The 16,999-nt window shown below is 42.7% G+C and overlaps 1 protein-coding gene across 1 annotated transcript in view; it reads right to left on the reverse strand.

The window, feature by feature from the left end:
- The window catches only part of LOC124620123 (odorant receptor 43a-like), a 39,504-nt gene that overhangs the window by 6,327 nt on the left and 16,178 nt on the right, over window positions 1–16,999 (reverse strand). Inside the window, exons 3-4 of the mRNA XM_047146793.1 lie at window positions 8,887–8,986; window positions 1,375–1,479 (exon numbers count right to left, since the gene is read on the reverse strand). Coding sequence (XP_047002749.1) covers window positions 1,375–1,479; window positions 8,887–8,986 — 205 coding nt within the window. The remainder of the gene's footprint in view (window positions 1–1,374; window positions 1,480–8,886; window positions 8,987–16,999) is intronic.

Here is a 16,999-nt window from a genome sequence, read left to right on the forward strand (position 1 = left end):
TAAGCGGCGTCCCTATCTTGGAATTACACCTATCATAGAGTTTCTAAGTCAACAAACAAACAAACACACACACACACACACACACACAAAATATTTTGCTCTTGCAATCGCAGCTCATTATTTAACTGTCATAAAAAATGAAACTACCGACTAGAGTGTTTGCCTCTGGTGAGGATGGGCGCGGGCTACGACATCATTCTCGTCCACTGATGATGGCGACTGCTTCATTGTCCGACTCGCTGGTTGGAAGAGGCATGTATTTCGCTTATCTGTCTACCACATATATTATGTAGCTCATAACATAATGGAAGTTTTTCGTTACATTTTCCTAATACGTCCTTAAGCAGTGAGTCACAATTACTTTTTCGTCACCATAAAAGCTGTATGACATCTAGGCTTCAATTAGTTTATATTTTTTCTATAAAGACAGTCCATTACCTCTAAAACACATTGATTACAATTTCGTTTTCTTCTAAAACAAAAATTTACTGCTTAACCAATTTTTATTAGCGTTCTCTTGCGCAGACAGGTGCTGATTAGCCCTGCCATCACGAAAATGTTCTCCTCTCCGCCATATTGCTCATTGTACCGTGGTGTATAAGTATACATTGTCTTTTGCCAATAATGCCAATTAAATTGGCTTATAGTGGAAACTGTACGTAGCTCGAATCGAATAATATGAGAAATAGTTGATTTATCATGGGGGAAGGTTGGATGGGGGGGGGGGGGGGGGGAGGGGGTGAAGGTTGGAGAGACCAAGAGACGTGGATGTGCATGGCTTAAGAGAGAGGACTGACATGATGATTTCATGTGTTTTCTCCTGCCACTATAAGCAAGCAACCAAAAGGTCAAAGGATATATATTGTGTAAAGTCGCCATTGCTTTCCTGCTCTACCCATTTAACAACCAGATTACCAGAAGCTCTACCGAGAAGTATCGACAGGCCAACAACAGCAACAAACAGAGAGAACAGGTGGCATTTCTAACTCAAATTTTTACCTTCACAACATCTTAATACAGTAATTTCGATGCTGCTGTTAGACAAATTATTCATAAAAATTTCCACCAAATACATGGAAACGATAAAGAAAATCCTGCGATATTCGCAGTTGTGGCGTCTTAAAATTGGTCCCTTTTCTAGTTCTGCTCAAATACGGCGCATTTAATTGTATGAACAGATATTTTTAATGCTTTAATTTTACTTTTGAAAAATTAAAAGAACTTTAACCTTTTAAGTAAAACTTTGATGCAAATACTTTATTGCAAGCTGTTTCATATTTCGCAGTATCAGACAAAATATTCACTGAAGCAAACTTCTTGGAAAGTAAATCTGCGTGGTATTGCGTATAAGCTAATGAAAAATAGGTGACTCACTTCTGTAATGAGGTCATCCCCAAACCAGCAGTAAATGAAGAGCTCTGCAAGCATGGCGAACAAGTAGAAGCCGAATTTTCCAATCTGCTGCATTCCATCCGCACTCTATAAATGAAATGATGTTAGAAACCAGATAATAAAATGATGCAAACAGAAAATGAGACTCCATTTGTATGAGTAGAACGAATCAAGTTATACATTAACAGCAAGTCATTGCAGATTTCTTTGTTAAATACTCTAACACCGAGTTACGACATATAGTAATCGAATCAAACAGGTATCTACGCAAATTACTCCTAGAGTATTCCAAAATTCAGTCTGAAAAAAAAAGACGTTTTGGTTTATATACTGTGCGCAATTTAGTACAATGAGCTGTCAGGTCTGATAGCAGCCATGGCTCCAGCCTGGTTGAGCACTGAATCAAACTGAGCTATGGATGGCCGACGCCGCTTTAGCTCTACGTCAGAGTCTATCAGTCACATTGGTTGATGAGGGCGGCACAGGACTGGATGTTGCCAGTGGGTGAGAGATCTGGAGAACATGCTGGCTGGACTAACCTCGCAGCGGTTCAGACGACATGTCTTCTTGCGTTATCTTGTTGAAAGGTACCATCACTGACTCATCACATATAGGGCACAGCCACTGCACTTAATATGTCCGGAATGTAGCCGCTGCTGCCCCAGTTACTGACATATCAATCTTGTTCCATATATAATGGAATCCCATAACATCAAATCATATTTTATGCTTTATGACGATGACTAATCTGACAGTGTTCCTTCTCCTGAGAGCCTCCATTCGTGGATGTCTTCATCGTCATGTTCGCTACAGAACTGGGTTCTTCTGGGAAGATGATGTGTAACCACTCTTGTATATAGTGTTGTCGTTCACCAGAACAATGTCGACGTGTCAGTCTTCCCTGATGCATCAATGGAATCTGCAGCAATGGTCCCTCAGGTGACTGTCAATTCTTCTGCAGATGTTGCCGTTCTATCCGTGTGGATACTTGTTTTGCCGCGCAAATACCCAGGGCCTAACTCAAGGTCCATCACGTGGCGAGACGATCCTGCACACTTAAACTAGCAGTGCCTGTCATTTTGGTCCCTTATGGTGAGAAGCACCTCAAATCCTACATGGCGTTGAGCCTGGTCCTCTGAATCCATCGTCTCTACATTTTCACGAGAGTCGTAGCAACCCAACCAACATGAGCAGAAAACTCGCGATTCGACAAACTGCAGACTCAATAGGGCACAGTCGTGCTGCTGTCAGATTCCTACACATGCTGGGAGAGTTTCCCTTTCTTATACGCGGCATTACACGATGTTCACGCAAATAATTAACACTCAGATGGGATTTCACAACGATAAAACCAATAAATGCTCTTTTTAAAGCCCAGTGCACGTCTTAGCCAAGTGATAGAGGATGTAGGATCATTGGTTATTAAAGGGCAGAATCATGTTGTGATAGTGGGTGAAGCAGGAAACAGTATTGATAGGGATCAGGACTACATTATTGGGTGTGTACGCAGCTCGTGGTCTCGCGGTCGCATTCTCGCTTCCCAAGCACGTGGTCCCGGGTTCGATTCCCGGTGGGGTCAGGGATTTTCACCTGCCTCGAGATGACTTGTTATTTGTGTTGCCCTCATCATTTCATCATCATTCAGGAAAGAGACGAGGTTGGATTGAAAAAAGGTTGGGAATTTGTAAGGGCGCAAACCAAACATCATCATAATTATTGAGTGTGACCTGTTAAAAATAGCATCTTGAACGAACCATACAAATGTTGGCTTGGTTCCTGCTTTTATACGGTATGATCGGTCCCAATCAACTGCTCTGTCAGGAGGGTCAGTATGGAGCTAGATCAGATGCTTTAGGCGGCTACTTTGTCAGGCATAGGTTTGCTTCCTGTTGATCCTATTGGTAGGTGGGACTTCACAAGGCGTGGCATGCATCTCAATAGGAAAGCCAAGGGTAAATTGGCTGGAACGTCTTGAAGGGGACACTGAAATCCATGGGAGTATCTCTTTTTTAGGCTAAGACCAGTGTCCACAGATTCAACACTTACTGAAATTCATCTTAATGAGAAGCTAAGACAGGCAGATACTAGACATGGTAAAATGTCACAAGATTCTCATAAAAATACAGTGAAAAATAATATTTGTGTATTGTGTCAGAATATCAGGGAATTAAAAAACAACGTAGAAGAATTTTTTGTTTGTTTAGAAGATTTAGAAACTGATGGTGGAACAGATGTACTATGCCTGTCTGAACATAATATACCCACAGATATGGAAAAGATTCAACACATGTAAGTAGAGACATGACAGAGAAAGGAGGGGTTGCCATATACTCGTATGTTAAAATTTATCATAACATTAAAAATTTAGAAATTAAAAATTAGCAACATATATGTAGAAGCGTATGCATGTGAGCTTAAACTAAATAACGGTACTTTTACAATTTTAGCTGTGTTCAGGTTCCCATTGAAAAATTTTAAGCTGTTTAAAAAAAAAGTTCCTCGTTGTGCTATCTGGCAAACAAAGAGAAGCAAATAATTGTTTGTGGGGATTTCAATGTAAATTTTCTGAAAGAGTCCGATAGAAAGCTTGATCCCGAAGTATTGCTTGGTTCTTTCAATTTGACAACAGTTATTGATTTTCCTATTTGGGTGATACAGGAAAGCAGAACACTGATAGTTAATGTTCTTGTAGAGCAAGACAAATTTAATCAAATAAAATGCTTTTCTGTTAAGAATGATCTGTCTGATCGTGACGCACAGCTAGTTAAAGTATATTACCTAGCTCCATACAGTAATACAAAACAGTCCTCCAAAATATTACATTCAATTAATGATTTAGCATTTGCAAATTTTAGGAAAAGCTTGCAACAATTAGACTGGGATGAGGTGTGTAGGGAGCCTGATGCTAATTTAAAATTTAACTTATTTCATGATACCTTTGTGATTATGTTTGAAAACAGTTTCCCTAAAAAAAAGACAGTGAAACATAATTGTAAGAAACCATCTAAAAAGTCATGGCTTGCTAAAGGAATAAAAATATTTTATAAACAGAAAAGGGAAATGTATGACAGAAGGAGTAGTGATCCAGAAACAGTCAAATATTATAAAAATACTCCACTGGATTAAGAAAAGTTATTAAAAAGTCCAGAAGTATGTGTATTATCCCTGAGACTAGTACCTCTGATAGTAAAATTAAAAAAGTTTCGAATATTGTTAAAGGGAAACAGGGCAATTGAGAGCACAGGAAACTGTATTTCTATCAAATTCAATGAAAAATTAGTTAACAAAAAGGCAGAAGTATAAAAATTTTTAATAATCATTTTTTAGTGTTATAGTGGAAATAGGATCCAGCTACTCATTAGAAAATGAGACACTGTACATGGAAGAGGCAGTAACTATGCAATTTGATAAAATTGAAATTCAGCCCACCTCTCCTACTGAAATTAGGAAAATAATAAATTCACACAAAAGTAAAAGTTTACATGATACTGATGAGTTTGCAACAGAATAATAAAAGCTTGTGCCCAACAGATAATTAGAATTCTCAGTCACATATGCAGTAACTCACTGAAACAGGCCATTGTTCCCGATAGACTAAAATATACCATTGTTAAACCACTGCATAAAAAAAGGGGATAGGTCCGATGCTATCGACTACTGCCCATTGTCACTTCTGAAAGCTGTATCCAAAATTCTTGAAAAAGTAATACATCTTCAGACACTCATAAAACTGAAGCACAAACAAAATGTAAGTCTGCAGGCTTTTGTGGCCGTCGTCACTGAAGTTAAAATATATATAGGCGAAACGGGAAGAATTGTTAAGGAACGCATTAGGGAACATGCGGCTAAAACAAAGTGCAAAATCGGCAGTAGCGGAACATCATGAGAACTGTGGCTCTGACATCGATGTGTGCTGGCTAAAGAAACAAACATTTATAGAAGACTGGTCCGAGAAGCGGTTGAATTCTCCAAGAATGCATCTATTTTCAATAGAGAGGACGGCTATAGGCTTCCGGCATCGTGGTTCCCCGCCATTAAGGAAGTGAATACGCAGCCGCAGTGCGCGAGCGACATAAACAACGCGCTGCAAGTCACCTTGGCGGACAATAATATTTTGGGTAAAAATTCCCTCTCTCTTGCTCTGTCCGTTTCGAATCTAGCCACTGACATCGACCAACCAATAGCAGTAGCAGAAATTTCAACCAATAACCCTTCTCCAGCGTAAGTGTGGAATAGTGCCTTTCTATCCAATGATGATGGGCCGCCAATAGTATACACAGGAATTAGCCAACAACGCCCCTTCTTCTGCATCAGAGCGGGAATATTAGCCTATGACTATGGCCCACCAATGGTAGCCATATGAATTTTAACCAATAATATCACTTCTCCAGCACGAATCCGAGAAAACTTCCCTTTATAAGAGGACGTGACACTCGTCTCTGACAATGTTCTAGCAGTAGTGGACACCAGAAGATCCTGAGGAAGATCCCAGCAGAGGGGTCGGAACATCGATCAGTTTAGAAGAAATATAACGCAGCCTAATAACCCAGAAGATTTTAACTTCACTAACAAAATGTCAGTTCGCTTTTCCGAAAGGCTTTTCAACAGAAAATGCTATATATTTTTTCAGTGTTCAAATTTTAAACGCTCTGAATAACCAAACGTCACCCATTTGGTTATTTTGTCGGCTCTTCAAGGCTTTTGACTGTGTGAATCACGAAATTCTTTTAGATAAACTTAAGTATTGTGGTATGAATGGGACAATGTAAAAATGGTTTAATTGATATTTAACTGGAAGAATGCAGAAGGTTGAAATTGACAGTACAGACAATCTGCAAAAATTTGCAGAGTCCTCTAACTGGGGAGGTATCAAGAATGGTGTGCCACAGGGTTGAGTCTTGGGCCCATAATTGGCGTTAATATATATTAATGACTTGCCACTCTATATTCATGAAGATGGAAACGTAGTTCTTTTTGATGATGATATGAGTATAGTAATGACATCCAACAAGCAAGAATTAGTTGAGAAAATTGTAAATATTGCCTTTCAGAAAACTATTAAGTGTTTCTCTGCAAATGGACTGTCACTCAATTTAGAGGAAACAAAATATATACATTTCTGTACAACAAATGGCATAACACCACTGATAAATATAGACTTTGAACAGAAGTCTGTTGCTAAGGCAGAATATTCAAAATATCTGGATGTGTACATTGATGAGAAATTGAATTGGAAGAAACACATTGATGATCTGCTGAAACGGTTAGGTTCATCTACTTAAGCTATTAATGTTATTTAAAATTTTGGTGATCAGTAAATTGGCCTAATATGCCTATTTTCATTCACTGCTTTCACGTAGCATCATGTTTTGGGGCAATTCATCATTAAGAGGAAAAGTATTCACTGCACTAAAGTGTGTAATCAGAATAATAGCTGGAGCCCACCCAAGATCACCTTGCAGACATTTGTTTAATGAATTCGGGATATTCACAGTACCTTCGCAATACCTATATCCACTTATGAAATTTGCTATTAGTAACCCATTCCAGTTCAAAAATAGTAGGGAAGTGCATAGCCACAACACTAGAAGAAAGGTTGATCTTTGCTATTGTGGGTTAAATCTGACTTTGGTACAGAAAGGAGTGAATCTACTGCCACAAAAATCTTTGGTCATTTCCCAAATAGCGGAATTGTCTGACTGATACCCAATCAACATTTAAAAACAAATTAAAAGGATTTCTGAACGACAAATCCATCTACTCATTAGATGAATTTTTAGATATGAAGTAGTAACCGTAAAAAAAAAGTGTAATGAAAACTTAGGCTAAACTGAAACATTCCACACCATTAAGAAATGTTGTATTCACGCTCTACGGAATTTTTTTAAATAATACTGCAACTTTAACTTCCTTTTCTGTTTGAATCAGCCCAATGTGACTTAAGTTTGGCATGTGACCATTGTGAGTTGATCTAAATTTGACGAAACACTTTTCGCCTATATCCTGAGTAAACTTTGCTTCCGCTGTACATTCAGAAATTTTATTTCTGCCTTGTAGTCTGAACAGCCTAAAGCCTTCACTTTTAGAGACAAAATAAGAAAACACAATAACGAAAAATCTACTGGCACCACTTTCTTCATTTACTACAAGCACAAGCAACTAGAATTGTATGAAGACTAAAGCTCTGAAGCCCTGAAGTACCCTATGGATCCTGGACTTCCAGTGGATCAGGTAGCGATAGCCTTAACGTCCACCTACACATACTGTCCCATCTACTCAGACAGTCTCAGAGTGGGTCTTGCAATGACGTCTGTGGTCGAGTTATGTCAATTCCAAGGAGAAGCCTCTATTTGCTTGCTCTGCGCACTATTTGTCAATCCACACTCCATCATTACAAGCAGGTAGAGCGGACCATGTGGTTGTTGGTGTCCACACACAGTTGGACAGCTCATAGCTATTATTGGCGAGTGGGTCGTCTAACAGTCAGGCTGCGACTGAGTGGCTTTGAGATGCTGGTTTGCCGTCTTGGGGATCAGAACAGTGTCTGTATGTAATGAAAAGTGGCTTGCCATTTGAGGCATTGGCCTTGGATGGTGCTGCGAATTGGAGTCACATTGTCTGTAGCGAAAACATTTTCAAGATGCAGCTATGCGTGATACCTCTTCTACTCCCCAGGCATCATGCAGGGCACATCTATAGCGACTGCTTCTAGTCATGCTGGAGAGGAAGAAGACCCATACATACCACAGAGTGGCAGCCCCATGCCAGTATAGGGCTTGTGGATTGGTGAAGCAGGGAAAGCCTCATGGCTCATGCAGAGAATGAGCATCTAGTGACGTCTCACACCATCTGCAGAAGCATAACGAGATTGGAATAATAGAGAATTGTGAAGGTGGTTTGATGAACCCTCTGCCAGGCAATTAAACGTGATTTGCAGAGTATCCATGTAGATGTAGATGTAGGGGTCTGTGGCAAATTTTTGTCGGTGACAGAATTGTCCAGGGGGATCGTGGATGGAAAAGGAGCTCCTTTGTCTGCACTAGGAATGCCCAAGGAGTGGGGGAGTGAAAGAATTATCCTGTGTATGAGGGAAGGTGTGGGGGAGGGGAAGGGGCAGAGGTAGGGAGAATGGGGGAGGGGGGGAAGCCTCTGTCTCAGAAACAGTGGTGATGGTCTACTTGTAAATGGTGCAAAAAGTTTTTGAGTGGTTTTTATTCCCTTTAAACTGTCTTATGGTCTTGTAAGAGTTATTTGGATGTCTAAGTTTTTAAATGCATATTTTCAGTGTCTGGGATAGTCTCATTACACGCTGTGGACATTCCTTTACACCAAACGTTTGGAAAGTGATTTTTACATAATTGTATACTCCTTTTAAAACAGTAATCAAGAACTGCTCTCATTTTTTATTTATATTTGTAGATGCCAGAAAACAGTGATTTGCTGCGTAAGTGCCGAAACTTACAGTCACAGAGGTGTCTGAATGCAGTCACTCACCAGGGCGACCTGGAACATCTGGAAGCAGGCGACGGAGCCGATGGAGATGCTCTGCCCCAGCAACATTCCGCTTAGGCACCTCTCCAGCAAGTCTGCTTTCCTGTCAACGCACGGCAGCCAAGACACACGCTGTAAGACGTCAACCGAGTAGTCTTGTAGCGTGGGAAAATGAGAGACAAATTAAAAAAATGTAGTGTTAATAAGCCAAATATTATTTTTTGACTTACATATACACTCCTGGAAATTGAAATAAGAACACCGTGAATTCATTGTCCCAGGAAGGGGAAACTTTATTGACACATTCCTGGGGTCAGATACATCACGTGATCACACTGACAGAACCACAGGCACATAGACACAGGCAACAGAGCATGCACAATGTCGGCACTAGTACAGTGTATATCCACCTTTCGCAGCAATGCAGGCTGCTATTCTCCCATGGAGACGATCGTAGAGATGCTGGATGTAGTCCTGTGGAACGGCTTGCCATGCCATTTCCACCTGGCGTCTCAGTTGGACCAGCGTTCGTGCTGGACGTGCAGACCGCGTGAGACGACGCTTCATCCAGTCCCAAACATGCTCAATGGGGGACAGATCCGGAGATCTTGCTGGCCAGGGTAGTTGACTTACACCTTCTAGAGCACGTTGGGTGGCACGGGATACATGCGGACGTGCATAGTCCTGTTGGAACAGCAAGTTCCCTTGCCGGTCTAGGAATGGTAGAACGATGGGTTCGATGACGGTTTGGATGTACCGTGCACTATTCAGTGTCCCCTCGACGATCACCAGTGGTGTACGGCCAGTGTAGGAGATCGCTCCCCACACCATGATGCCGGGTGTTGGCCCTGTGTGCCTCGGTCGTATGCAGTCTTGATTGTGGCGCTCACCTGCACGGCGCCAAACACGCATACGACCATCATTGGCACCAAGGCAGAAGCGACTCTCATCGCTGAAGACGACACGTCTCCATTCGTCCCTCCATTCACGCCTGTCGCGACACCACTGGAGGCGGGCTGCACAATGTTGGGGCGTGAGCGGAAGACGGCCTAACGGTGTGCGGGACCGTAGCCCAGCTTCATGGAGACGGTTGCGAATGGTCCTCGCCGATACCCCAGGAGCAACAGTGTCCCTAATTTGCTGGGAAGTGGCGGTGCGGTCCCCTACGGCACTGCGTAGGATCCTACGGTCTTGGCGTGCATCCGTGCGTCGCTGTTGTCCGGTCCCAGGTCGACGGGCACGTGCACCTTCCGCCGACCACTGGCGACAACATCGATGTACTGTGGAGACCTCACGCCCCACGTGTTGAGCAATTCGGCGGTACGTCCACCCGGCCTCCCGCATGCCCACTATACGCCCTCGCTCAAAGTCCGTCAACTGCACATACGGTTCACGTCCATGCTGTCGCGGCATGCTACCAGTGTTAAAGACTGCGATGGAGCTCCGTATGCCACGGCAAACTGGCTGACACTGACGGCGGCGGTGCACAAATGCTGCGCAGCTAGCGCCATTCGACGGCCAACACCGCGGTTCCTGGTGTGTCCGCTGGGCCGTGCGTGTGATCATTGCTTGTACAGCCCTCTCGCAGTGTCCAGAGCAAGTATGGTGGGTCTGACACACCGGTGTCAATGTGTTCTTTTTTCCATTTCCAGGAGTGTAGTTAACAGGCATGAATAAAATCTGACTGTTACAGGTGTGGTTGTTTCTGCGGTGACTGTATCTGCGACTGTTTAATGGTTCCAAGAGATACTCGCTCTGTGATAGAGACTATCAAAATACAAATTAATCCAAGCACAAAATGTTTTACATTTTTTATAGAGACACAAGAATTTTGTGCTGGGAAGATCATTACAGATGAAGTCATACATGCTTTCTCAGAACCTAATTGGCTCATTATCTGTAAAGATATTCCACCTGCTTCTGGCAGAAGGACGGCGAGGCGTCTTCTACAAGTCTACATTTCATCTAGGGAGACTGTCTGTGGCACTTAGTGTAAGCACGTTTCCTACCATGCTCATCGCGATATATTGATAATGTGGAGGCCAACAAAGGAATATAGCTCTGTTCACAAAGGCGATCTCATTGATATATAAGAGACGCGAGCTATGGACAGCTGATACCATATTTTTTCAAAGGATTAGCTCAGAATTCTGTTTTGTAGCCAAACACAAAAGTATGTATTATCTTCTATAGGTGTCTCTAAAGTACAATAACCAGGAATGCTATAGGTGGAGTCAAGAACAATGGAGGTCGAGTTTAGGCTCGTTCTGCGCACCTACGTCACGCATTCTCCGACAGCCAATGAGAGCTCAGCAGTGTTCTGAGCGCTCTTCTCTGAATGCTGTTGCTAATGCGACATTAGAAGTGACCGTAACTAGTTGTTTAGTGAATTTATATTTAGTTTTTTTGCGAGTTGCTGTTGCTGATGGTGGTGGTAAGTGATAAATTCTGCATAAGCTATCGAGAGACATAATTTGCAGGATACGATCTTTCTTCACACGGAAAGCACGCGCGCGTGTGTACCGCAACTGTCGCTTGGAATCGTCAACAATGCCATTGCTGGTAGCAGAGCGTAGTTAGCGTTCTTGCTGCTACTCTCTGAGTAACTGATGGAATTGTAGTTGTACTTATTTATAATTTTGTAATATTTTGCTTTGGCCAAGCGACTGATTAGCTGCATGTTTCAGGTTGTCATGGCAGCCAGATAATGTCCAGGATTAGGCCTGTTGCGCAGATGTCAACTCTTATATGAGTTGCGTATTCGAAACATAAACAAACAAGGCACTGTTCCTGAGTTGCTTGCGGACTTAAAAGATGCCTTACTCAATCCGGTCCAAATTTCGCCTGAAGTTATTGGTTCTTTTCCGACAGCCATGACAGCGGCACCAGGAGAGGTCGGTGAGTCCAGTGGGCCGCGGCGTATAGCGAGGGGTAGTGGCTTCGCGGTCGACACGAGAGCAACAGGAGTCAACCCATGACATCAGTCTGACCTGTGCGAGCCGCGACGCCGTGAGACGGGAGAGGCGCGCCTTCCTGTGTCCGTTGAAGCGGCTGGCAGCGGAGGATTCGGGAGAGAGATTTGGGGGTGCTGCGCCAGATTTTCTTGAGAAATCGCAGTTTATTAGAGGTTAAGTGATTGGTGATATGTTGTTTGATTTACTCTTGTTAAATTCTACTTGTTTTCTTGGTGAGGTCATCAACCGCTTTGATTTGGAGTCGTCCCACCATTCTTCTCCGTTTGCCCACCCGCGGGAAGGTGGTTGTTTATAAATTGGGTGGTCCGCACTGCTACCAATAATGGCATTGTTGACGATTCCAACCGACAGTTGCGGTACACACGTGCGCGTGCTTTCCGCGTGAAGAAAGATCGTATCCTGCAAATTATGTCTCTCGATAGCTTATGCAGAATTTATCACTTACCACCACCTTGTGGAGTAGGGGCGGGTTAGAGCAACCTGCGGTTCGGGTTGTTCGGTAATCTCCCTATCAATCTACCGTACGTTAGTAGCTGCCTCTGTCATGTTTGTCGGATTTGGTGTGTTAACGAATTTATTGCTTGGAGTGTAACGGCCTAATACCTGAAATATGTTTTGAGCTTTGGAAACTTTGATATTATTGCCTATGATCTTGAGAGGCGGTATCTGTGTACTGTAGAGCATCTTAACTATTGTTTGGCCAACTTTGTAGAATTTTATATAAGATTGCATTTCATGCCGGCCGGAGTGGCCGAGCGGTTCTAGGCGCTTCAGTCTGGAACCACGCGACCGCTACGGTCGCAGGTTCGAATCCTGCCTCGGACATGGATGTGTGTGATGTCCTTAGGTTAGTTAGGTTTAAGCAGTTCTAAGTTCTAGGGGACTGATAGACTCAGAAGTTAAGTCCCATAGTGTTCAGAGCCATTTGATTTTGCATTTCATGGGCTTTTATTTAAATGATCATTTTAGTGTATAAAGTTGCCACCCTTCCACCGTAAGACTTTTCTTAGAAGTTTAAATCAAGTTGCACCTTCGGTGGCAATGTTAATATTTTAATTGTTAGTGCTTTGTACCATTTCCATCCCTCCTACGTGGGGGGGGGGGGGGGGGGCGGCATAGTTTGTGTGCTTGAGTGAATTGTTAAAACTCTTAGTTTAAAGTAATCTAGTGTGTTGCAGATTTGCACCAGTGTAGTCCTTCAGACGCTGTTGTTAGCGGTCGTAACTACGGCCGTGTCAAAAGGGAACAGCAAGGTTCTCTGGCCGAAAGCTCATACAGTCAAAACTTGTTTCTTTCTGCCTCTGAATAAATTGTAACTTTGATATTTAGAGGGTGCTTTCGGATTATAATTTTAAATATGTTTCCTTTAAAAAATGCGTTTAGGCATTATTAAAGTGAATAAAATTCCCATTTGTTAAAAGGAATTTGGTTATGATTTCATCAGTTACTCCCTGGCAACTACTTCCATGCTTATATAGTGTGATTAAATGTGTTAATGTTCTTGATGAATCGCTAGTAAATAAAATAAATTCTTAAGAATATTCTTGAAAATAAATCACTATTCATTCCATCGACATGCGGGAAACGCCATCGTTCGTGGATCTTACTACAGTCAGTTGTGAGTTTCAGAGAGTTCTGCTCCATCACTGGGAAAGGATAGAGAACGGTTATCGACAACTTTGTTTCTATTCCCGTTCTCCTTTAACTGTCAGGCTTAGTTCGTTGTGTTGGCTAATTGTAACTGAGTTATTCCAAGTCATCTCTGAAAAGTCCAGAACTTCTGAACTTAATAATCTTGATCATATTGTATTTTCACAAATGAATAATGGACATGTTAATAAAAACCACCAAAGTTGTATTTCGGGTTCATTTACTGTACCGTAACCGGTTTCATTCTAAATGAACATCTTTAGATGACTTGCAGAGTACAGTATGACGCAGCACGTTGTTATCTTCCCTGGACGTGCTGTTGGTTGTCCTTGTGCCAGGCAGTAGGCGAAGGTATTCAGTGTGCTGGTCGTGTCCAGAATCTGCCTTTTAGCGTTGTCTATGGCCCTTAGACATTTCTGCCATTGTGTGAGAATTAGTTACAAAGGCTGTTGGTGAATTTTCGATTGAGTTACATGTCATATACACTGAAGCGCCAAAGGAACTGATATAGGCATGCGTGTTCAAATACAGAAATATGTAAACAGAATACGGCGCTGAAGTCGGCAACGCCTATATAAGACGAGTTGTTAGGTCGGTTCCAGCTGTTACCATGTCTAGTTGTCAAGACTTGAGTGGGTTTGAACGTGGTGTTATAGTCGGCGCACGAACGATGGGACACAGCATCTCCGAGGTAGCGATGAAGTGGGGGGGGGGGGGGGGCCCTTTCCGTACGACCATTTCACGAGTGTACCGTGAATATCAGGAATCCGGTAAAACATCGTATCTCCGACACCGCCGCTGCCGGAAAAAGATCCTGCAAGAACGGGACGAGACAGAAGTGGAACCCTTCCGCAAATCGCTGCAGATTTCAATTCTGGGCCATCAACAAGTGTCAGCCTGCGAACCATTTAACGCAACATGATCTATATGGGCTTTCGGAGCCGAGGGCCCACTCGTGTACCCCTGATGACGGCATGACACAAAGCTTTACGCCTCGTCTGAACCCGTCAACACCGACATTGGACAGTTGATAACTGGAAACATGTTGCCTAGTCGGACGAGTCTCGTTTCAAATTGTATCGAGCGGATGGACGTTTATGGGTACAGAGACAACCTTATGAATACATGGACCCTGCATGTCAGCAGGGGCTGTTTAAGCTGGTGGAGGCTCTGTAATGGTGTGGAGCGTGTGCAGTATGAGTGATATGGGACCCCAAATACGTATAGATACGACTCGGACAGGTGACACGTACGTAAGCATCCTGTCTGATCACCTGCAGTCATTCATGTCCATTGTGCATTTCGACGGACTTGGGCAATTCCAGCAGGACAATGCGACAACACACACGTTCACAATTGCAACACAGTGGCTCCAGGAACACTCTTCTGAGTTTCAACACTTCCGCTGGCCACCAAACTTCACAGAATGAACATTATTGAGCATATCTTTTATGTCTTGCAACGTGCTGTTCAGAAATCTCCATACTCTTACGAATTTATGGACAGCCCTGCAGGATTCGTGGTGTCAATTCCCTCCAGCAGTACTTCAGACATTGGTCCACTCCATGCCACGTCGTGTCGCGGCCTTCTGCATGCTCGAGGGGGCCCTCTCGATATTAGGCAGGTGTACCAGTTGTTTTGCCTCTTCAGTGTATTATGTGCATGTTTTAGCAATGTTGTAGCCTGATCTGTCTTGTTTTTAACAGCAGGTCATCTGAAGTTATTCAGTTAAAACGAAATGAGTTTTCGCGTAATAAATGCAATTGAAATACAGTTGTGGCAGATTTTATTAACGTTTACTTATGTGCTTGGTGTATAGGGTACCGAACTAATCACCTGAATCAGTTTCTCAAAGATTTCTAGGCATAGCTTCAAGTGAAGGGAACCACTTAGGAATATCAGATACACGTGATTCAGCTGGTGTTAGCTAAGTGAGCCCGTTACATAATTTATAGCCTTACAAACAGAGCGAACAACGTTCCAAGGATTAAGGGAGAAGTTTTGAGAATGGAATGGAGCACTCCAGCGTCGATAGTTTTAATCTTCTGCGGACAGAGGGAAGTATAATCACTGCCGACTATGCTCACCAGTTTCCCACATTTGGTGATGCTTGCAGACTATTTTTTTTTGAGTGTAGTTGTGCAGAATTGTGTGACACCGTGAGGTCATATTTTCGTACGTTAACAGAACGTATACGCGTAGGTGAAATATAAGTTTATCGATGCACTTAGATCGGTAATCAACACTAATAGGATGAGTTGGTATCAACTGTCATGTTTAGCCGGCCGGAATGGCCGTGCGGTTCTAGGCGCTACAGTCTGGAACCGAGCAACCGCTACGGTCGCAGGTTCGAATCCTGCCTCGGGCATGGATGTGCGTGATGTCCTTAGGTTAGTTAGGTTTAATTAGTTCTAAGTTCTAGGCGATTGATGACCTCAGAAGTTAAGTCGCATAGTGCTCAGAGCCATTTTTTGTCATGTTTAGAACCAAAATAAGAACATTCAAGGCGACAAAATTCATCCATAGCAACAACAGCTCGGTCGATATAAAAATTAGCTCAAGAATCGAAGACTGTACGAAGTAGTACAAGTGTGGTTCGACAGAGGCTCTGATGTTCGAAGTAAAAGCGAAGGTAATTTAAGTAAGCTGATCAGGCTGACGATGCAGCAGTATCACATTATCCTAACCGCCTTTTAGGGATCATTCTACGATATCGGCAGACGATAATACGCAAGAAAGATAGCGATTCATCATTTCTCATTAAATAACCTATCAAGCTATCGGTGGTACATCATCAGGTAGATGAAACAGCGTGCTTTGCAAGAACTACAAATTCGCACCCTAAATTTTCCTCGCAAAACAACTCCTAGATATCTAAGATGTTTCATGAGGAATAGCAAATAGTTTAGGGAGTGAGACGAATTCAAATATCCCGTACAACATGTGTCTAACTTTTATTGGTTATAGACATATACTGGGTGATCAAAAAGTCAGTATAAATTTGAAAAATTAATAAACCACGGAATAATGTAGATAGAGAGGTAAAAATTGTCACACATGCTTAGAATGACATGGGGTATTGTTAGAACAAAAAAAAAAAACAAAGTTCACAAAATGTCCTACAGATGACGTCGTTCGGTGATGAACGTGTGCTCAGCCGCCACTTTCGTCATGCTTGGCCTCCCAGGTCCCCAGACCTCCGTGAGATTATTGGCTTTCGGGTTACCTGAAGTCGCAAGTGTATCATGATCGACCGACATCTCTAGGGATGCTGAAAGACAACATCCGACGCCAATGCCTCACCATAGCTCCGGACATGCTTTACAGAGCTGTTCACAACATTATTCCGCGACTACAGCTATTGTTGAGGAATGATGATGGACGTATTGAGCATTTCTTTTCTTTGTCTTACTTTGTTATGCTAATTATTGCTATTCTGATCAGATGAAGCGGCATCTGTCGGGCATTTTTGAACTTATGTATTTTTTTGG

This window comes from Schistocerca americana, chromosome 6 (genome assembly GCF_021461395.2).
Source record: "Schistocerca americana isolate TAMUIC-IGC-003095 chromosome 6, iqSchAmer2.1, whole genome shotgun sequence".
Lineage (NCBI taxonomy): Eukaryota > Metazoa > Arthropoda > Insecta > Orthoptera > Acrididae > Schistocerca > Schistocerca americana.